The sequence below is a fragment of the Gasterosteus aculeatus genome, chromosome 14 (assembly GCF_964276395.1).
Source record: "Gasterosteus aculeatus chromosome 14, fGasAcu3.hap1.1, whole genome shotgun sequence".
NCBI lineage: Eukaryota > Metazoa > Chordata > Actinopteri > Perciformes > Gasterosteidae > Gasterosteus > Gasterosteus aculeatus.
Window position 1 is genome coordinate 6901390 of NC_135702.1, and position 23170 is coordinate 6924559.

Genomic DNA, 23170 nt, shown 5'->3' on the forward strand with positions numbered 1-23170 from the left:
CATCACATACAATGCTGTGAAAAACTGCAACTCCTGCAGGAAGATCGATGCAAAGAAGATTGTTTGTCCACTATTTGTATTCTTTCCACATTCACTCTTCATGCTCACTAATGAACAAATGCATAGGAAATTTGGACTCGTATCAGACTGTGTACCGTGGCGTCGGTCGCGCGCTGCGCGCCGCGCCACCGCCGACCCGTGGCGTCGGTAACGCGCCGCGGCACCAGGTGGGCCGCGGCACCGACGAACCGTGGCGTCGTTAGCGCGTCGCAAAGAGGGACGAAATAATTGCAAATAAAACTACATGATGCAGAAAATAAAAAAAGAAATTAAACAGATGCGCGTGCTTTCGGGATCGTTGATTTTGTCCTTTTAAAATGCTGAGAGGTGCAAAAAAAAAAAAAAGACGCAACATTTTTAGAAGGATTTAGCGTCAAAGTCTACGTGTATTTCTACAATAATAGTAACAATAATTACACTAATAATAACAATAATAAAGATCATGATATATTTAGAATCAGAGTAACAGTAACACACTAAAACAACCTCAGCTGACTAACATATCAGAATAAAGGTAGTTTGGGCTTTTACACCTATAAAGTATTGATTACAGAATTTTGTTTAACTGTTATAGCTTGTTAAATCAAAACCGTCCTCCAAAAAAGACCAGTCAAACACTGTAAATTTGTCATGCTTTAATTAAAATAATTCTTTAGAAATTCATTATTTACATCTGCAATAATATTAATAACAGTATAAGAAAAAATAGTCACAGTTCTTAACAAACATCAGAACATCAGCATGACAACAAACTAAATTTATTCGAAGCAAAACAAATGTATTTCAAGCCTTGTTGGTTTTTTGTAGCCAAATCACCATCATCCTTCTCCCTCATCAGTCATTCTCTGAGTAAATTGCATCACTTCCCCGTGATTAATTCATCATTTACAATATGTACATATTGCTAGACAAATATATTAATTGTCTTTGAGGGGCATATGGGGGCATTTTGTCGTAATTGTGATATAATGTTTCACCCTTTAGTTTACTTCCACCACAGGAAACGCTCTTGATCTGGAATTGACGGTGAAAACAGGTCATACAAATGTATTTATCCGACGCAGATCGAGAGAACAGGAATCAATTTGTGAGAATAAGACAGAAAGCATTGTAAACAAAAGCAGGCATAGTTCAGTATAAAGAAGTTGCATATCCGTATTCACTGGATCTGCGGTGTCAGGTTGCAGATGTGCGAGGAAATAAAAAGTCTTTGGCCAAAATAACATTGAAGAGCTCTAAACTGAAATGATGCACCTTGATGCCAAGAAGGCAGGAAACGGGCCCCTGCTTGAGGAAGGACATTTTGGGCAATGTGTAAACGTGCTTGAGTCAGAGTCACCCAGGGCAACGGCATCACAAATAAATAACACGCGAGTAGGTGTGGTAAAAAAAAACAACAACTAAGAAAACGCCTTGGCTGGTTTGTCAGCAGAGTCTCGAGTTCACGTCCTCCTCTGACGTCATTCACGCCGTGGTCCTCCGTCGACGCGTCAGCTGACGTTTGGGCTCTCCTGTCTTGGTCCGGGTGGAGGGGTCGGGACTAGAGGTGGTCGTAGGCGGCCGCGGGCGGCGGAGCGGTGCGGGAGGCGGTGCTGTAGTAATAGGGCGAACCTGCGGGGGGAGACACAGATGGAGAGCCTTCAGAGCTGGGAGGGGGGTTGTCGATCAGACTTTCTTTATGCATCTTATCTGAGGTTTCCCAGCAGATGGTTGAGCTGGAAGTCTGAGCTGCTCGGACCGTTTGTCCTGCGGGACCGAGTGAGAATAATCAGAGAGGGGTGCAGAGGTTGTGTTGGTGGGTGATGTAATGGAGCTACTCCAAAACCCTCCCTGACATACAACACCCTACTTCTGAAAAATTACTCTTTACGCCGCTCACATTATCAGAGTAAAAACAGATTTGTTTGTATAATTTTGCAACATGTAGCTTTTTGTACTAACGGGATGAAATAGTGCAAGTTGATCTTGTAATCGTTACTTCAGAAAACACAATATCTGCTCCGGTCCCCAGCGTCCGGTGGAGCAACTGATGGTTGCGACACTTGTCCTTGAAGAAATCTAACCTGTATTGTACCTCATTGGGACAAAAGGGTCTGCCAAATGAATAAATGTCAATGTGGGGACGTGTGATGGTGTGAGATGAGAAGGAACACCATCATATCCAATGGAGTTGTGAATTTGACTCCTGTTTTATTTTGGCCTTTTTTGTTTTGTTTTATGTGTCGCTTGACTTCTGCCTGCAGACTATACAAATGTTGACCAACCTTAATGGAACCATGAAAATATGGGTTGAATAAGTACAAATAAATCAGAAATAGTAATAAGCCTTTTAGTGGCAGCTTGAACGCCATCTGGTGAGTCTCCCCTCGTTCCCGCAACCGCTGTTAAAAATTACAGTCAAGGAAATGTTTGTGAATCATACGGTTGATAAGAGGAAATATTCCCTTGATTTTTTTGACTTTGTGTAACACTGTGAAGGTCAAAACGATCCCTGCACAGTAAACCTAAATACATTTCGAGGTAATGTGCTGGGTCACGAGGTTGTCAGCAGCAAACATACCCAGTATGCTGGAGTTGGTGAACCTCCAGGCTTCACTGTATGTGTAGGGCGAATGGCTGTAGGTCTGACCCGAATAGTCTGTGCCCGCTGCGAGACAAACAGAGCTTCATCAAACACCAGTTAAAACACATCCAAAAACAACAAAGAGCGTTATTGAAGGGGCGAAGCTAAGACGTCGCCGAGGGCTCGGTTTGGCTTGTTTGTGTGTGTGTGCGTGTGCCAGAGTCTGCTCGGCCTTAGCTCATAATTCACCAACAGTTAGTGCAGCCTGTAAACCATTAATCTGCGCATGGTGCAGGTGGATGGCTGAGGGTGAAATCCCTCAACCCAGTGGTGCATGCAGGCAGCCTCTACGCCCTCTGTGCTCAGCACTCGGCCCCTCGCCTCGCTCCTCCTCCTCCTCCTCCTCTATACACTTCCTGCTTTAGCCTCTCTGGCACTCCTCTTTCTTTCCTTTTTTTAATATCTAATTGGTAATTATGTTGGCTGGAATGAATCCCTGCACCACCCACCACCAACCCCCCCCCACTCCCCCCCTGCCCTAACCCCCCCCCCTCCTTTCACTCAGTAATTGTGTATCAACGCTTCCTCACAGCGAGCCCACTAGAAAAATAATAAATCAGACCCTCTCATTTCGCGCTTCGGAGGGCAGACTTCAAATAAAAAAAAAAAAAAGGCACATCACACACACACGCGCGCGCACACACACACACACGCAGACACACTCTGGTGATATGCAGGCATCTTGACGTAGACACACACCAACGTACTCACGCATTAACACACAGACACACACACACACACCACAAAGACCTCCTCCTCTTCGCTGATGCCCAGACTTTAAACCCTCTCCGCCCACCCTGCATCTCCCTCTTGGGCCCCCTGGTTCCCATGGCGATGTGTGGTCAGAGGTGTCTGGGTGGGGGGTGTGGGCAGCAGGGTGGAACCCCCAGCCTGTTCCCTGTATACCCCCTGGGCCCATGTGAAAACGTGCACACGCGTACACACACACACACACACACACACACACACACACACACACACACACACTCACTCACACATACACAAGCAAACACACACAACACAGTTCACGTCACTGGCAACACTACTCATTGACTCGGCCTGTCTTCTTGTTAATCTGCAAGCCTCCATTCACTCCCTCTTTTCCTGCCTTCATCAGCTTTGCTTCCATTTCCTTCTACTCATTTGATGCCTTGAATCTCCCGCGTTAATCTCAATGGGAATTTTTAATTGTAGGTTAAAAGAAAAAAAAAGAAAAACAGGCTTAATATATATATATATATTTTGTTCATTACCTGCTACCATGCCCGTGATGGCAGAGGAGGAGTATCCTGACTGGGCCGGGGAGGGGATGTGTGGGGGGTATCCCGGCAAGGTGGAGCTCACCATGTCACGCCCTAAAAACACACATCAGAGCACACTGATTCCGTCATTGTTTCAATCTTTCTTACAAGCTACAAGAAGGTGGAAAACCTAAAGTTATTTCCTTGAGGAAAAAAAATTAATTAGTTTCAGCAACTTTGATGTGAGTTCCCTAGTTTTCTTTGTCTCGGACAGTAAATTTAGTGTTTCAGAGTTCTAGACAAAGCAAGATATTTGAAGAGGAATAGTTCGACAAGCACCAAGCTGTAAAGCTGCGCTTTTCACTATTTTCTGCATTTCGTTGACCAAATTATTTATCAGGTCCGATATTTGGCAGAGGAAAGTGACGTGCAGTAACGGCCCCTCGTTGGGCGGCCCAGGTCAGGGTGAGCATGAATGAGATGGATGCTTTCATTACCTGAGATGATAGACTGACTGCTGAACTGCCCGTACACAGGTGCATGATGGGAGAATGAGTTGAAGGCGTTGGGGTAATGGTTTGAGTTGCTGCAGCTGCTGCCGCCGCCGCCGCCGGCAGATAGAGGCTTCTGCAGCGCCTGCAGCTCCATGAACGCCAGGTTGGACAATGCCATGTTTGGGGAGGGACTCGTGCTCGTCACTTCCGGGGACATTTCCTGTTTTAGACAGAGCGGTAGCGGCTGCCGGGATTCTGAGGGCGGTGACAGCGGGCGTGCAGGTGGGTGACAAAATGGAAAACGGATGGCGAACGTTAATGGAACGACAAACTTGAGAGTGAAATGTCAAGAAACGGAAAAAAAAAAGAGTGAGCGGCCGTGCAACAGACTGACAGACGCTGATGCTAAGCGTCGGCGGGTGGAGAGCTTCAACTTGGCGCTCGACGCGGGTCAAAGGTCAACTCCTAACATCAAAGAGTCTCACCGGTCACCATGGCGTAGCTCTGGTGTGCCGTCAGGTTGCGTCCAATGGCGGAGCCGCATGTCGAGAGGCTGGCCTTGGCCTCGTCCAGGCTGCCATTGATGAGGGACAGCGGGTACAAAGTCTGAGGATGACGAACAGGGATTAGCTATTCGTGTATAAGTGAGCAAGTAAAAAAAAAACTAAAGGCAGGATTTCCTCATTTAAAATTAAGAGTACCGAATGAAACCTGAAAAGGAAAGAGAAAATAAGAAAAGATTATTTCCGCGTTGGCTTTTTACCTGCTCCGTCTTGCTGCTGGAGGCGGAGCCGAATGAGTCCGGCGGATACTGGTGACGATCGAACCCGCAGTCCAGATGTGGCGTGGCTGCAGAAAAGTGATCCATTCTCATCTGTTTCCTGGGGACGCCTCCGCTGCCCTGAGAGTCCACGCTGTGCCGACAGCTCTCCTGATCACCTGAGAGGACGAAGAGGACGAAGAGGACAGATGTTTATGTGTGACGTGTCTGTTCATAGGCCTCTAAAATTCTTCTAGCTAGATATTAAAAACACTAAGAATACTTTGTTGTAATTTAACCATCTTTGAATCATTTAACTGTAAAAAGACACTTTGGAAGAGGTGCTTTATTAAGTGTGTGTGAATAAATTGTGTATTTCTTATTTATACTGCATCAGCTTGCCCTTTAAGGCACGAATGGAATTTTTTTAATCAGTTCTCGAAGAATTTGTATTCAACACTTCAGCGCTCTTCGTTTTGTGCCTTTCGAACCACGCGACAGAAAAACATTTTCTTTATGACTTTCAGGTCAAATAAAGGTCAAATTAGTTATTACATAAAGCAGTTTGAAGAGTGAAGGGAGTTTCTCAGCCCACTGAGACAGGGTATTTCAGAGTGAATGACTTAAGTCACAATACTGATACAGAAGATCAGATAATTGTTGTTACGACAAATAAAGAAAGCAAAACCCTCCTCCCGTCTTTCACACTGATAAATATCTGATGGCAAAATGATGCCAAATGGTGTGGTGTCTCCTTCATTTGATGTAATCCTTACTGTCATCGTGGCTCCTCTTGCCCTCGGCGCTGGGTTGCGGGATACCCAACAAGCCACTAATTGAGTAGGTGGAGCCCAAAGAGTCCGAGTGCGGGGACTCGGGAGGGGTGACCGCTGAACTCGGGACTGACAGAGAGAAAAACAAAGACGGACAGATTTGAGACGGAGGGCGGAAATTATTCTGTACATTGATCCTGCAGCCAAAAAGGTCACAGGCTTAATCCTGCACAACAATGAGCACAGTCTTTAAACCCAGAACCTTCCCCATCTCAAGGTAACGCTCGTCTATATTGGACGGTGGTTGCGCCTGCGTTGTGCGTTTGTGGGATTGTAAGTGGAAAAGACTTACTTAACGTGTGTCCTGGACTCAGGCCTTTTCCGTCCAGAGGCAGATTGAACGGCTGTTGGACTTTTGTACGAATGATTCTGAAAGGAAAAGAAGACAAAGTGAGCCACATTTTCACATTTGAACACCACGTGTGCATTTTATTTCGAGGGTGAAGAACGCTGAAAGAAGACCACCATGTTGATTTCATGACTTCAGTAATGCACTGGTTCTACGCCTGACACTCAAGGGCATATCTGTACCTCTGGGCATGATTTCACTCATAAATCAGTGCGTCACCTGTTAATGGAGCTCACGCTGGGCACCGTGTCGCTGTCACACACCTCCTCCGCCAGCAGCCTGTCCCGGATTTCCCAGGCGAACATGGTGGGATTCTGCCGCTTGTACTCTGCGATTTTATCCACGACCTTTGGGGTGGCCACTTTGGGCTTGGAGCCGCCGATCACGCCGGGTTTGATGCTGCCCGTCTCATAGTAACTGGAGGTAGGTGGAGGTTTTCGGTCAGCAAATGGACTCTGGTGGTCCCCAAAAAAAACGCCGCCGGGGAGGCGGGCGGATCGGCATGCAGGAACAGAAGGTCGCTTACCGGCCCAAGATCTTGCTGACGCAGCCGTGGCTGACTCGGAGCTGCCGGGAGATGTCACAGGGCCGGACCCCCTGGTGGGCCATGTCCACGATGCGTTGCCGGATCACCTCCGGAAGTGGACGTCCATTAACAAACATTCCACCTAGTTGGTTAAGACCCCCATGACCTGGGGGAGGAGGGGGGATGAACACTCATAAATGTCATGGAACCAGAGATCTGAGGCACGCCGATGTCGCCGCACTACAAAGTCTCACACACACACACACACACACACACACACACACACACACACACACGGCAATAACACACGGCAATAACCTAAGAAAATATTTGAGCAGTTCATTCATTGCAGTGTAGATCTCTGGAAACTGAACTGATGCTCCGAATCATCTCCTTGATCATGACAAAAGATGAGTCACAAACACACACATCACACAGACGCTCCATTTCTGCTCAAATACACAAACACACCAGAGTTTCTGTCTATAGGAAACGTGTGTTTAGGTTATCAAGCAATTAAATGTTGCAAGTGAAAATGTAAGCGAAGCTCTCACAAAATGACCCAATGGAATCTGAGTAAAGTTTTTTGTGCATATTCTCAAGCAGAATATTACGACGTCCCTCGTTTGCAATGACCTGCAACATTTATCAATCATCCTTTAACAAGCTGAAGATTAGATGTGTCCGTCATAAATAACTGTAGGGCTGCCGGCGATGTCAGGAGTGTAATGAAGTTTTGCATTAAAATAGTCGAGGACGCGGGAGGAGATGAAGGCAGTGAGGAGAAACAAACCTTCACCGCAGTGAGCAAACAAGGAGGCTGTGAGTAATGGTCGACGTTCATGTTTCAGGGTTGATATATTCATTCTTATTTTAAAAGGAGATATTTAAGTATATATATTTAATATTAAATTGATCAATAAAGTTCCCTCTAAAATAAGTTTTGAGAAGTATATTTTTTATTCTTAAACTGATACACTAAATATTAATTATGAGAATGATGTGCTTCAGAATATTATTTTATGCTCCTATTTCTTTTTACCCAGCAGCTAAACTCATACTTTGAAATGGATTATTGTTTGGTTAATTGCAGGCTAATCACCTCCTTACAAATTATAATACCTGCAGGCTTGTTCTCACAACTCTCATTTATATGGCGGCTAATTAGTTTTTTGAGGGCTGTAACATCAGGCTTGGTGGGTGACAGTGAAGGTGAAATTATCAGGAAAGTTTGGTTAAGCTTTAATTATTATTAATATACCTGACATTTCCAAATATAAACACATTTTATTTCCTATGTATTTGTGTTCGAATGATTTTTCAAATTGAACATATTTTAGTGATATTAATCAAATAATTATTGAATGCTTGTGCACCACTTTGACACCAGAGTATTGATTTGTGCAAATGCGTAATGTACTCATGGATCAATGAATTACAGGAACAACCACAAAAAATCTCACAGTTATAAACCCCTATTTAATTAAAATATAAAAAGTGTTGCACGCGTATTGATCTAAACAAACAATACATCTGGTTTCCCCGGTGACCCGCAGCAGACAAAGCGCGCGCGCCGCCTTCCTCGCGGCCTCCACCTTTTCTGTGAACTGCACGGTGGTGACTCTGCAAGAACACCATTGCTTTTAATTTAACCCATTGAAACACTCCCTTTTTTTCTCCCTCAGCCTTTTCCCAGCTTTCATTTCCACATCAAACGGCGTCCGGACGAGGCCGAGGGAGGGGAGGGGGAGAGGGGGGGGGAGAGAGGGGGGGAGAGAGGGGACGCAGTGAGGGAGGGAGGGGAGCCTCTATTAACGCTGCCAGCGGAGTGTGGAAAAAAATCTCCCCGCCAAGCTTCATCAACCTGCAGGATATTAAAGCCGAGCAGACCCGGGGGGGTGGAGGGGGTATAGGGGCGGGCACGCACGCGTGCACGCGCACGGTGCACAGACAACGCGAGCACGCCAAAAAACAAAGCGTGTATTCATTGCTAGAAAACTTAAATAAATGGATCAAAAAATATAGATAGTTATATTTGATAGGATCGGACAACTTTAAGTGCCAACCAATTAACGGACTCTATACATCCTGCACACCGACAGGAGGAGAAGAAGGAGTCACCGATCGGAATCCCATTACTCTTTCTTCTGAGTGTAACTGTTAGAACCGAACAAACCCCCCATGACTTAGTTTTAAACTCCAGTGGAGATCCCGAGGATACAAAATGTCAGGCTGAATATCAGATAAACGACGCACAACCGCAAACATCAAATAGGTCCAACAGAGAGCTGGAGGCGAGTTCCTCTATTCAGCATCTGTAACACCTGAGACGATTTATCCAACACACTTTAATGCAGTTGTAAGCCGACGAGACGACGTCCTGGGACTGTTGGACTATTGTCCCGTATGTTTCTGCTCCCACTGAGGGACTTTTATTTGTTGACAAAAACAACAAGTAAACACGTACACTAACCAATAGCTTACGTGTGACTGGATGCGATATGGACTATTTATTACACGTTTGAAAAGAGGATTCAGTAGATTCATCTCTTTTTTCGTCGGGCTGCATCAGGGGAAATCTAAAGGAGAAGTCATGCGAGCAAAAGGCCAAACGTGTTCAGGCCGAACTGGTCAACGGGAGTCCGAGAGGCCAACTTGTGTTGTGTATTTACCTCTTCCAGCGTTGTTGGACATATCCCTGAGTTTTTGGTCCTTGCTCCAGCAGCTGAACGTGACGGTCGGCTCCACGCTGTCCCAGTTAAAGTGTTTTTACTCCCCGTCCTGCCTCGTCTGGCATGAGTGTGCTCCTGAGCGCACTGTCGACCACACGCTGCAGGAGGACAGTGGTTTATCAAACTGGCTGTTTGTCATGTGTGATGCCTCTGAGATCAAATGCTCAGCTGGTGGCACTCTGTGTGTCTCCAAAAAATAAAAAAAAAGAGTACAGCCTCCTGTTCAGGTATTCAAATCATCTGCGTGTATTTTTTTTTCTGGTTTATTTTACTTTGGAGCGATGTAGAAAAGGGGCTGTGTGTGTTTGTGGAGAAAATATGACAGTTTTGTGAGCAGTATTTGTAACCGTCCTACTATTTCCCTTCATTAACAGCTTTGTAATTGTGGCAATACGAGCGTCCTATGACACTCCAGGAAGAATAATCTCCAGCAACGCCACTTGGGATAGGCCCAAGACCATTCTTATTAAGGCACGCAGAGCCGTTCACCAAATCAGGGGTCAGAGACCATAAGATAATTATGAAAATATAGTTTTATTTGTTCGCTTGCATTAATCTGCCTTTTACAGCCCCGGTGTTGTATTTCTGGGTAATACGTGTATGATGATGTGGGGGTGTGAGTGAAAAAAAAGTATTGAGGAAAAAAGACTCGCTGCAGTATTGTGTTCCAATTAAGGATATTAACCTTTTTGAAGAAAAAAAACTATTTAAATGAAGTTAACCTCAATCAAATCACTACAATGAAGTGCACAGACATTAAAGGAGCTTTTCGTAAAGGTATCAAAATGCTTCTTCGTCGTTAGAGGAAAAAACACAGATGGACTCCAGAGACCTGACAGGTGATTAGGAACTGAACCCAACTAAAAGATGCTAAATCAGCTGTAAATGTGGTAGCTGGCAGTAGTTTTTGTGAGCATTGCTCACAGGTTCCACCTGCTGCTGCACACCTCTCCATTCTGCTGAAGGAACTTCCAGCTCCACAATAAAAACGTAATCATAAGTACAAAACTCGTACAGCTGTTGATTGACATCGACTGGAATTATGGGAATCGCATAATTAAAAATGTGAAAAATAATGATGTGAAAATGGTTGTTAACTTTGCAGTGAGGAAGGTTTTAATGCAATGTAAGCGTGTCAGGTGTTGTCATGTCCTGCTGGGTGGACACTTTAAAATGAACCGAATAATTAGCAGACTGTCACACACTGTTAGATTCGATGTGATGACTGACGACAACAATAAGATAAGTCAAACTTATTTTGGTTTGCTGCCCACTGTGCGTTGCCATGTTTAATTAGCTTCTGTCTTTTTATAATTACACATTTGTTTTAAATTATCGGACATTTTTTTCAATTCAGCGTCCATTGATAGGCATTATTTAGAATGTCAGGTATATAATAATTTTTAAAAATCCAATATAAATCGTGGTAATTGATATTCGCCAATTTGAAGAATCAATCAGAGAAAAAATGGAAAGAAAATAATTTAACTGTGGGTCCCCACGAAACTATCACGCCTTTATAATGTTAATATAACAAAACAATTATTAATTGTTCCTGTTAATAATTTTAATTAATACTTTTTTGCTTGTAAGTTGAAATTACTTAATGTTTGTTCCAACAGTTAACATCTAATAGCATTTGCTGTTATTAAATACATTTTTGTAATATATCTGGCACTTTTTTTGTTTTTTTGTTTTTGACTGATTTTTTTAAAAATGATTTACACTTACACAATAATAAACTATTTTTTATGACATTTTTTAAAATTTCTCTCTTTTTAATTTCCTTTTCACATTTGTATCAAAGAGTTTCACTCGCAATAGATGACCGTAGTAACATCAGCACTATTGCCCAGAGCTTCTAACTTCTAACGGCGGTCATATTCTACAGGATCATCCATGAAGCTGGCGGAGAAAATGAAAACACAAGCTGCGACTCACTCCGGAAAATTCACCACTGTTGTTCAGCTCTTCCCCGCGATAACGACATCAAATAGGCGAATCGGAATTTTGCTTTTTAAAAACAAGATGCCCCCTTTTTTCACATATCCAAATCCCCCAAAGCAGAGCGACAGTAAGTCTACAACGTCTCTTGTATTTATCTTTCTTCAGAGGGTGGTCGCGGGGGGGTCTGATAATTGAAGCATCCTCACTGCAGACGCATGCAGCCATTCAAACATCACAGATAGTGCAGCGTTAAAGTGAGAGCTTACCTTTCAACGACGCGGCTCGATGTAAAAAAAAAAATGTCCCTCCCTCCTCCCCTCCCTCCCGCAGATGTCGTGATATTATCCAAAATGCCGAAGGACTCCGCCGGTGTAACACAAGATGACGACGCGTTGTGTCGGAGGAGGCAGAGATCTGTCCGTCGTGTTGTATGTGCGCGCAGCCAACGCTCGGGCCGGGTTTTATCCAACCGGGGCCGCGCACGGGACGGGGCCCCGCAGCCATTGGAGGAAGAGGAGGAGGGGGGGGGGGGGGGGCGTGCTTTGATGAAAAAGTAAGAATCAAAACGCCCTTAAAAAAAAAAACAACCCAGAAAAGATGAGTGAGCCTGTGTTTTGATGGCGTTACACCCGCTGAGTGGCTGTACGGGAACACTTGTCAGGGAGACGGGGCTTGTTTCCCGTTCACCTCCAGCGGCGGCCCGGCTTTAATTAGACCGCGCGCAGGCTTCTTTCACACGCAATTTAGTGCCTGATTTTCTACAATCAGTCACAGATTGTTCCTGACAGGTAAACTGCACCTGACTCAGGAACAGAACAGGCACTTTGACCCCCGAACAGATTTCAGATATTCTACCTGCACACTGGCTTGGGGACTATTTTGTTAAGCGGAAGTGGAAAGATTTTAAAACAGATTCAGGTCGAACCTGTTGACCTTCGGTTAATATTGTAATCACGTGATTATAATCGCCAGTTGCTCCTTTTTGGCTCTTATAGTAAAGCAGATGTTTCATTCATTTAAATGAGGAATTTACCTCATGAATCTCTTTATATTAATTAATTAATTAATTAATTAATGTGTCTTTATTGGTACTTAAAAATGCAGGTACACGTTATTTTACCCACATAAAGAAAAAAACATCCCAAATAATGGGAAAACTCCACCTCATGTCAGGTCATTATTCCTCCACCGAGGCATATTTTTATTGTGTGTGACTTTAATGTGACCAAAGTTAGTTTGTAATCGAATGTCTGCGATGGTGAAGCGAAACAATCGCACCAAAGTCGGTGCATCATGTTCGATCGGGCTTATCTCGCTATTTCCCAGAAATCTTTTGGCCAGATATGACTAATAAAATAAATCAAAAACCAACATGCAACACTAGTGATGTCACACCTCCAGGCTGAGCACGCGAAGCTGCGGGGAACGTGAGTTGATTTTACTTTCTTCTCCACGACGCATGAAACAGGGCGCGCGAATGCACGCGTGATGTCACACCAGGGTGTCAGGAGGACCCCCACCCACTCCCCACCCCCCCTGGAGCACAATGGGGCGACTGTTTTTGAATAAATAAAACCGCGAGGAGACTAAAGGGAATCATAAGCGGAGATGGAAACAGATACAGATCCTCTGTAAAGTGGCCAGAGAGAAATGACAAGTGCCCGAGGCTTAGAAGAGGCAAAAGACAACAGAGAGGTTACCGAGAGTTTAACAAGGGATTAAAACGCACAGATTGGTATCTATCATGACGATACTGTGAATTAAAATAGCGCGTAATTATATAGGGAGGCCGGCCGAGGGGCAGGAGTCACACACGCCCTAGATCCGGACTTTCATAACAGGCCGACATTTAGAAAAACTCAAGTTTCATAAGAATCCGTTTTCACACCGCCGGATCATTTGGGCTTATTTAGGAAATAGCTTTCGGTCATTGGGAGACATTATTCATGTTAAATGCCACCAGTTCTCTATAACATCTGCAGGGACAACAGGGAAACGGTGACCGGTTTGACTGCAGAAATACGCTCAGAGAAATATACTAGAAAAATACATTTTTAGAAACACTTTTTGCAAAACATTCCGTCAACATTTGATGTATTTAATTTCGAACAAAACGCACGAACAAACGCAGTGTCTCGATTTAAAACTAAAGCCATTGTACTGTTGCAGAAACTGCTCCTTCCCCAGAAGTAAATAAATACATATGTTTCTTTTGTCATTCTAAAATATGAAATGCTTTGTTAATGCTTAACGAGGTCTTTTATAGGCTGGCACATTATATTTCATTTGTTTTACCTAAAATTCCCCGGCATCAGACGAGGTGTCCAGCAAGCAGGTTATCTGACGTTTTCTGCAACATCCCATTGTGTCCTCACAATCCTGTTAACATTATGCACCCAGAAGAAACCTTTAATACACATGATTCACATCTGCAGCATGATTTTCAGGCTGAATTTGCGTGTTGGAAACTGCGTTATTAAAGTTATCGTTTTTAGCAGGACAACCGAGTTTGCGTCCTCAGCAACACCTTCCATCGCGGAAGTTACACAACCAAGGTGACCTTTTAAAGGCTAAAGCTGAGTTAGAGAATACACAATGTTTATCTTCCGTTTTGCGTTCTTGTCTCCGGGTGTGTCTTGTTGGCGGGTGTAGCTCCGGATTTACTTCCCTGAGCAAAGTGTGTCCGAAAAGAAGAAGCAGAAGAAGAAGAAGAAGAAGAAGAAGCGGCGTGACCCGCGGCGACAGGTGGCAACAAGAGGTGAGGGTAAAAGGTCACGCCGAACACTTCCGACTGCAGCGATAAGGCATGCGTGACTATTTGGATCTTTGCTGTATTTTTCTAAAGGGGACCGCTTGGATGTCACAAAGCACAAAATAAATATTCCTGATTTTTGTCTGTATTTTGACTTTGGAAAAACAATAGAGAAAAAAATCTCATAATTCTGAAAGTTTTTATTTTAGGACAGGGATGTTGAAGAATACACTATTCTGCATTTTACAGGCGAAAACAAAATATGTTTCACACAATAAGCTCAAATTGCATGTATATTCCAAAGCCTTTATGAACAACTTCAGTGTAAAGTGTGTCTGCAATGATAAAGTGAAACCTGCAGACACGCACAAACCCTCCGAGAGCTTTATAAAAGTCCGATGTAGATTCGTCCTGTCTCCTTTCACCAACAGCGCATCTTCTCTCCATCCTCCATCCCTCACATCTCAAACCAGGAGAGCTGAGACTGTCGGACGCGCAGCGCGCGCTCCCGGAGTGGCGCGTCGCCTCCTGCTCCCCATGCGCGCTCCCGCCGAGATGAATGCTTCTCCGGGGAAAAGCGCCCACTTAATGACAACTTTTATAAATCTAGCCGGGCGAGCGCACGTCGCCTCGGCGGACAGCGAGTCGAGATGAGACCGTAATTAGGTCATAATAGCTGCAGAAACACCTCACTATTGATGATCCCATTAAAGGGGGGGGGGGGGGGGGGGGGGGGGGATGCTGGAACTCATACATGTTCTGCAGGCTTCTGGTTAATTTGGACATTCAATAATAAGGGAGGATGACACTCATACTCAATGATTATTTACTCAAATGTCTTTATTTGGGGGCAGAATAACATATTTTCATTTTGTTAAGAGCTTTTTGAGGAGCAGCGCACACACACACACACACACACACACACACACACACACACACACACACACACACACACACATTAACACACGCGTCCCAATATGTCACCATGACAACTGGGACACAACCCTCAATCTCTAAATTAAGTGCATCCCACTTAATATAAGCAATGACGATGTGATGATTTTCGTTTAACTTCTGCATGATGTTGATCTGTTGTCGACTTGGCACCATATGGGATTCAGTCACATCTATGTGTATGTCCCATGATGCCTTTCAGCGCGCTCCACCTTCACCATCTCAGCGCCGCCCGCTTTCTCTGCGGCCGGCCTTTACCATCTGTTTTGGATGCCCTCATCTTTTCCTCCTCATCTTCCTGTGTTTTGTCCATCCCTCCAGCTTTGTCTCTTAGTCCAGCCCCGTCCATTGTTCCGCCTGTGCCTCCCATTTCCGCTTTGGTGTTGCCCTCTGACCCCACAGCCTGTCTGCCACCCCCCCCTCCCCCCTCAACCCCCACTGTCCCTCCTGCTGACGTTCCCCCTCCTGTGCAGGACCCCAAATCTTCTTGTTCTTCTCTTGACTGCTCCCCCTTTAAGTTTTTTTTAGGGATGGACGGAGGGGAGGGGGGGGGGGGGGGGTGCGCTAATAACTGTTGCCGGCAAGCTCCACACAAAATCCCAGCGTGATTGCTATTGTGAGGCCTACAATGGCACACAGGCAGTAATGGCCATTAGCAGCAGAGGGGCTCGGCCTGGGAGGTGTGTTTGGTTGTGTTTAGCCCACATGCAACTTGGACTGGTGGTCAGACGTGAACTCTTCAGTCAAAGTTTCAATCTGCTCCGTCTCTTCCTCACCCTCTCGCTTATCAACTTCTCCCCAAATGGTCCGGCGGTGAAAGAGGTTGCCAACCATAGCGCTTTATGAGTTCAATAAATGTGATAAAGGCAACAAACGCACACACACGGGAGCACCCCCATCGACACACACTAGTGATTGCAGTAGACTTTGATGATCAGAGCGGTCCATCGGAGGGGACCTCGTCCTCATGCCCGCCAGTCAAAAGTCGGTCTCCGGGGAGACGAGCATCACGCCATGTTGGCCGTGGTGTCATTGGTGACTGCAGAGATGAAAAGTGCTCATGAGAACTCGGGTGCTGTTTTGGGGAGCGCTGAGTTTATTTGGAGAAGGATGCCTTCATCCAAAAGACAGAATGCGGTATAGTGCAGAAAATATCAAAGCACAACAAAGAACTTTGCGTCGTCTTGTCAGCTTTCTGACGTAACTTTCTCATCTGGCACCAGTAACTCATCCTAACTGGCACAAGAGAACAAAGATAACATGATCAACATTGTGACGGCATTACAACATCTGCATGTTGGCGTTGGAAATTGTCTCAAAGCACCTCTCCGCCTAAATAAAGACACACATGTTGTATCGTCAAGCTACAGGGAGGTGTGTAGAGAAAGAGAGTAGTTAGGCATGCATCCACTTTCACATTTATCCTTTTTTTAGACTGATTTAAAGTCTTACTGGCTTCAGTGTATTTGTCTGTCTCTGCTGTCAGCCGAAGATACAGTGTAAAGAAATGTTAACGCTGTATTGGTAACAGGCATGAAGAGAGAGAGAGAGCCTGCAGATTTACCGCTGCGATGTCCCACTGATGCGTCGTGTTGACGATTACGGACAGCCCTGGGTAATAGCAATGTAATTAGGCCTTTACTGTCGTGTAATTCTCCGTCAAGCACATTGTCAATAGCTTGGTTGATGAGGTTGAAAGTGAGATTGGAATCCGGTGACCCGGGTCAGCCGCCGTAATACCAGCACACACACACACACACACACAAACACACACACGCACACACACACAGGCAGAGTGCTCGTAATGCAGTGTTGATGCTGTGATATTTGCTTTCGTCCCAGTGTTGATCTAAGCTGACATCATGCTGTATGGCCCTGATCGCTGTTTGTCTGAGTGTTACATTTGTCATCCGTGGGAGGGCAAAGGAAGGATCAGGGAGGGGGGGGGGGGGGGGTGGGGGGGGAGCAAAGTGAGAGAGCGAGGTAGAGATGGCCTGGCAGGTGAAGGAGGGAGGAACAGAGGGGGGTGGAGGGGGGTGGAGTGTGCGTGCTCATCTCTTGTGTGTCAGTCGCGGATCTGCTGGTGCGGAAGCAGATCTTTTCCCTCAGTAACTCTATTAATTTACCTCATTTATCTTAACCACCTCCCCCTCCCCCCAATAAATACTGGAGACCTCAATCCGTGTGTGTGTGTGTGTTACACGTGTGCACTAGCGCACAAGAGAACAACCATATATCTGTGTGTGTGTGTGTGTGTGGTGGAATAAAAACACAGCAGCTCCCCTTTCTATTCCCAGAGGACAAATCCGTGGCGGAAAAACTCATTTTCCTGCAAATAGTTTGTCAGCCAAGCTAGGAGGAGTGATAAATTATCACAGACGTTAGGTGAAGGAGGGTGACTGGAGGAAGAGGGAAGCCCTCTCTCTCTCTTTCTGTCTCAAACACACACACACACACACACACACACACAAACACACACACACACACACACACACACACACACACACACACAAACACTCCGTTCTCTCATCCTCACTCACTTTCCCAAACTACAGCTCCCCCCCCATCACTTCTTCTTACCCCTGATTCCTCCCATCCTGCATCTCATACGCGCGCCACAAGACAAACCGTCGACATGTTGACAAACAAAAGCACACAAACACGCACACGCGGCCAAACACGCACACGCGGTGCGAGTCGGGAATTGGGAAAATGGGGTTGCCCCTACAACTCGAGTGTGACTCCACACTCCAAATGATAAATTGATGGCCAGAAAAATGGATTTGTTTTCAACTAGTAACACATCAAAGAAATAATAATTCTGTGCGAGGGAGAGTGGCGGGATGATGAATGGGGTGGACGGCTAGATCACAACGGAGCAATGGAGTGAGTGAAAGCGAGGGAGAGAGAGAGAAAGAGAGAGATGAAGGAGAGAAACCGTAAAATCAACACGCAAACAAAACACTGTGGAGACAGCTGAAAATGTTTGGTGTGTTTTGTAACATGTCAACTCGGGACGGACAAGTCTCATGTCCCGCAGTCTCAACGGGCTGAGTGTGGACGCCCGAGTGTTAGCTGCTTGGGTTTGTTGTGCAGGTGTTAATGTGCTGCTATGACTGCTTGCTCTCTACTGACAGGATCCTCGTGCCATGGGGAGGGAAGGGGGGCATCAATGGGGCAAAGATTGTCCAGTTAAATATACTGCATCGTAATTATAGCAATAAACTAAGGAATCGCTTCGTATTGTTATGGGTTTCTTTTGTAGTAACCTCACTTACCTTTGGTGGATTTTTATTTGTACACAAGATGTTATCTTTAAATCAGTAAGAAAATACTCCCGTTTACGTTTAATACTGCAGGTTTAATATTACAGGTGACTTGTCCAACCACACTTGACCCTGTTATCTAAATATATCTGCACTGTCCTAAAATAATTCTAGCCCTGCTTTAACTCTCAGAGAGGTCTGTTTGCTTTCTAATGCTGTTCAAACAGAATCAACCAAACCTCTTTCCTTAAATTAACACTTCAGAATTTGTAAAGCAGGCAAATCAATCTTTTAACAATGATATCAGGAAAACCAATATAAACATTTCAGCCAAACCAGTTATCCCGACGTACGAATCGTAGAATAAATATAACCTAAGAAAACGTTTTTGTTGCAACTCAACCCTCCCACTCAACCCTCATCCCACTCAGATAGTCATCCCGCTCAGGTAATAACCATTAGCATAAGCACTAAAATCACATCATCATGATCATCATCGTTATCATCATCGTGCCTGGACCCAATAGACTTACAATCATAGTTAGAGCCAATAATAACACAATTGCATCCACGTATTCACACAATATTCAGGATATTGTTTGGACTGCCATCGCGCGCAGCAGATCATTAACTGGGTTCTTCCCACTCGTTTGCTTCCTTCCCTCCAGCTTTTTAGAACCGTGCAGTGTCTATACCCAATGTGTATTTTCGTCCTGCTCATTTTTTTCCCCGACCATATCTTATTTCTATTCTTTTTTTTTTTCTCTCCCGTATGCTGCCCTCCCTCACACACACTCTTCTCTCCCCTTCGCAGTGATTGATGGAGTTAGGCAACGGAGCACAGAGCAACGTGTGGCCAACAGTCCAAGACAGCCTGCATCTGAGGAGAGAGGGGTTGGTGTGGTGGTGGTGGGAGGGAGGAAGAGGGGAGGAGGGGGGGATTAAACGAAGAGAGAGGTAAAAGGGAGGGAAGAGAAGAGGAAGGGAATGGGGAGTCTGAGTGAGAACGAGAGAGAGAGAGAGAGAGAGAGAGAAGGGGAGGGAGAAAGAGGGAGAGTACGAGGGAGAGGGGAGCTCAGCTGAAAGCCACAGACTTAATTCTATGCATCATTAAGCAGTCTCACTCAATGCAACATCCCCTATACATCATCCACGCTCAGTAAACACAACGGTGACATTACATTAGCAACTGCAAATGAATTTTCTTTTTGGAAGGAAATTGAGAATACTCTCTTTTCTCCCTCTCTTTTACCCTCGCAAAGCTTCAGCGCAGGCCATAAAAGGCAGGGAGATATAAACACAATAAAAACAAACAGTATTTCCCTTTTCTCTACTGCCTCTCGGATGGCACACACACACACACACACACACAAACACACACAGCTTGTCTGAAACAACAACGCAGAGATTCGTGCACAAATACACACCACTGTTCTGCTGTAATTTATTTAAGCTACGAATAAGAAGGTTTTACTTATTCTGCCGCCGGCAATACAGATTATTTTTATTTAATGATAAGTTAACACTGAAGCCGTTTCTGCTGCAAATTGCGAAATCCGTCAATTTGTTTTTCAGTTTGTTAAAACCACATCTAGTCGGAGAGGTGTTTGCCCGAGCTGTTCATTCGCCTAGTTATGATTCTAGTGTTAACTGAGAGGATATTTACATTTACACACCTAGAGATGAGTTGTTATTGTCAGACACTAAATGAAGTCAAACCTACACTGACTGAACGTTGGCGGACGTTTGCTTCGTAGGATGTTTCCTCACTCTGAACTAACCGCTAACTAGTCCCTTTAGTGGTTTGAAGGACCATCATGATCCTGAACATTGCTCAGGTTGACGTTAGCGTTTTCAGATATTTCACTATCATTCAAGAATAACTACATGATTACAACCAGCCGATCTTTAGAGGACTTCTCTTGAATGTCAACTTACAAATAACTTAAATTAGAAAATGTTTTTCCAGTATTAGACGTTGGTTAGGTTAGCATTACCTAAAGCAGATATTTCTCTTTCACTCTAAATTACACATAAATACTGCAGACTATATATATATATAGTGTGCTTAGTCAAATATGTTGTTTAACCACTACAACTATTATTCTTGGCAGTTACCAGTAAGTCTTTAGTACTGCTAATATTTTTATATTAGTTAACTTCACTAATCAGATTAAAAGGTAAGAGGTAAGAATCTAACAATGCACAAACCAATGAATAAATTTATCCATATGGTGACCAATCCTGAGCCCACACAACATGAGCACACACACACACACACACACACACACACACACACACACACACACACACACATATTTTAGCTTTAATGCGTAAGCACGTAAATTATCAAACAAGTCAAATGAATAATTATGTTTTTATTGCACAAATTATGCCCTGTCCTCTAAACTAGCCAGTCTCTGAAGCCTGGGAAATCTATTAAGGCCGTGCAATAGATCATCCCATCCACCGTGGCGTGTGTATAGATCGGTTGGCTCATTTGAGGAATATTGAATCGGTTACAGTAAAGTAAGCCCCTGGATTGAGTCAAATTTAAAAATCCATGCATGTGTGAGAAGCTGTCAGCGTGTGCTGTAGTGACGGATGGCGCTGGGTCTCTGTTTCAGCGAGAGGTGATAAAAAGTGTTATTATGAGTGCCAGGGAGGGACACGGGGAGTCGGGGGAGAAACAGAGAAAAGAGAATTGGAACAGATCCGTCAAATGATAAGAGCAATCAGTCAATCCGTGAACGCTTCGGACAGTGGAAAGTGTTATTTCCTCCCGGTGCAGTTGGAGTCAAGGGTCGGTGAGGGGTCAAGAGTATGACCTCTGACCTTGTGCCATAGTGAAGAGTGAGACACCAGACAGTCAGTTATTGATTCATTGCCTTTAAGATTAACCCGTGTTATAATCTATTGGACATGATTGGTTTCCAATTGCAGTGATTAGTAGTGAAAGTACTGACAAGGACTTGGATTAGCGAGTGAAAATCATAATTTCCGTAAAAGATAATGGAAATCTTCATTACGCAATCTCTTAGCATAATGAGCATTACGCTGAAAAGATGTGAAGTCCAGGAGAGCAATCTGAAACCGGCCCTTTCCCAGATCACAGCCCGGCGCTCTACCTGCTAAATGAGCGGAATGTAAAGTCAGTCCAAAGTGTTGTGGTAGCATGCCACCGTGTTATCGCTTCAGAGGTCAGCTCTCCCTTTTCTGCTCCCGGTCTCATCAAACAAAGCCTCGGACCCCCCACCGGGGCCAACCCCCCTCGCGCTCCGAGATTGACCCGCTCCCAGGTGTGAACTTCCGTCCCCCAGCTGATAGGGCCTCGCCATCATTTTTATAGTCCCCATCTCTCGCTGTTTATGACTCTGCGGTTGGATTACAGTATAGGGGGCCGCTTGGAGAGGTAAGAGCCCACGAGAGGCACGCACACATCAAAGGAGCCATGAGAGGAATGTGGACATTTGTTGTTTGTTTTATCATCCAGTAACAGCACTTATCTGCTTAATCATAAAGGATTGGCCTGGGAACGAGGAAGGAGGGACGCTGTGCTGGCCGAACAAACTATCCCCAGCGCTGTAATTGTTACTGGGGGGGAGGAGCCGGATTCATTTTGGTTGTCGCATGCAGCAGACAAGGTACAAGGGAGTTTAATTTGAGGGGAGAGATGAACAAGTCCAGGCAGAGGAAAAACTGTTGTTGTTGTTGTTGTTACAATACAGATGCATCCGAGTTATTCTGCTGAAAACCAACATATTCTCATAATAGAAATCCAAGAACATGATAGTATAGTATTTGATATAGTATATTAGAAAGTATTTCTAGAAACGTTTGTTTGATATGAATGTATTTGCACTGTGAGCCGCTGCGTCGACCTCTAACGGAAACATCCGAAAGAGGAGGAAGAAGAAGAAATTGAAATCTTGGAAAATAGATATGCACACATACAAGCGTCACCCTGTTAAGTTTGCAAAGAACGGACACACTCAAAGCAATGCTATGGCTAAATGTAATCCATTAAATTCAATGTTTAGATGATGTATTCCTCCCCGGTAGTACAGAGGTATTAGTGCATTGTAGACGTCTGCCCTGTAATATTTTACAGGGCATTACCATTGGAACAACTGGTCAGCGTGGTCAACCACACAAGAGGCCACGTAAAGTGCATGGACGTGCTAACCTTTGGTTCAGCTAGTCTCATGACAATAGCTGCGTACAACTTAAATGCACCTATGCTTTTATCTTTCCGAAAACTGAATCTCTGAACACCGATGCATCCCACCTCGCTGCTGTAGAACCGACGTGACCGAGCTGTAGTTACACACTGTTACACAACACAACACTTTAATTAAGTCACAAAATCTCCACTACCCTCCCCGCCCGCCCTCAACGTTCTCTCTCTTTGGCCCTGAGACTCAATCAGACTCTCTGCCCTTCGTTTCCCCTGTGTGGGAGGCCGGTGTGCGGGCCTGAGTAGCTGGGAAAGTCCCATGATTTATGGCCCTCTGCAGGCCTGACTGCCCCTCACCTCGCTGATGATAGAGCCAGAGGTAACGAGGACTGGTTGCTCCAATCCATTCTTTGCTGAATCCAATTTGATTCGTTTGGGTTTTAACAGGCACTTCAC

General features: G+C 44.9%; 1 protein-coding gene across 6 annotated transcripts; it reads right to left on the bottom strand.

Moving 5' to 3' along the window:
- Nucleotides 1-680: 680 nt before the first annotated feature.
- Nucleotides 681-12013, bottom strand: pax8 (paired box 8). Of its 6 annotated transcripts, none has more exons than XM_040198526.2 (12): nucleotides 11832-12005; nucleotides 9559-9716; nucleotides 6887-7028; nucleotides 6580-6777; nucleotides 6304-6380; nucleotides 5955-6080; nucleotides 5182-5357; nucleotides 4904-5024; nucleotides 4422-4673; nucleotides 3937-4038; nucleotides 2621-2707; nucleotides 681-1671 (listed from the first exon to the last, which is right to left on the bottom strand). In XM_040198526.2, the coding sequence occupies exons 2-12, from the start codon at nucleotides 9578-9580 to the stop codon at nucleotides 1601-1603; spliced, it is 1374 nt and encodes a 457-aa protein (XP_040054460.1). In that variant the 5' UTR covers nucleotides 9581-9716; nucleotides 11832-12005; the 3' UTR covers nucleotides 681-1600. The 6 variants fall into 6 exon arrangements, with proteins under 6 accessions (XP_040054460.1, XP_040054459.1, XP_040054461.1 ...); XM_040198525.2 differs by having other exon boundaries at nucleotides 6887-7052; XM_040198527.2 differs by lacking the exon at nucleotides 4422-4673 and having other exon boundaries at nucleotides 6887-7052; nucleotides 11832-12013.
- Between the last annotated feature and the right edge of the window lie 11157 nt (nucleotides 12014-23170).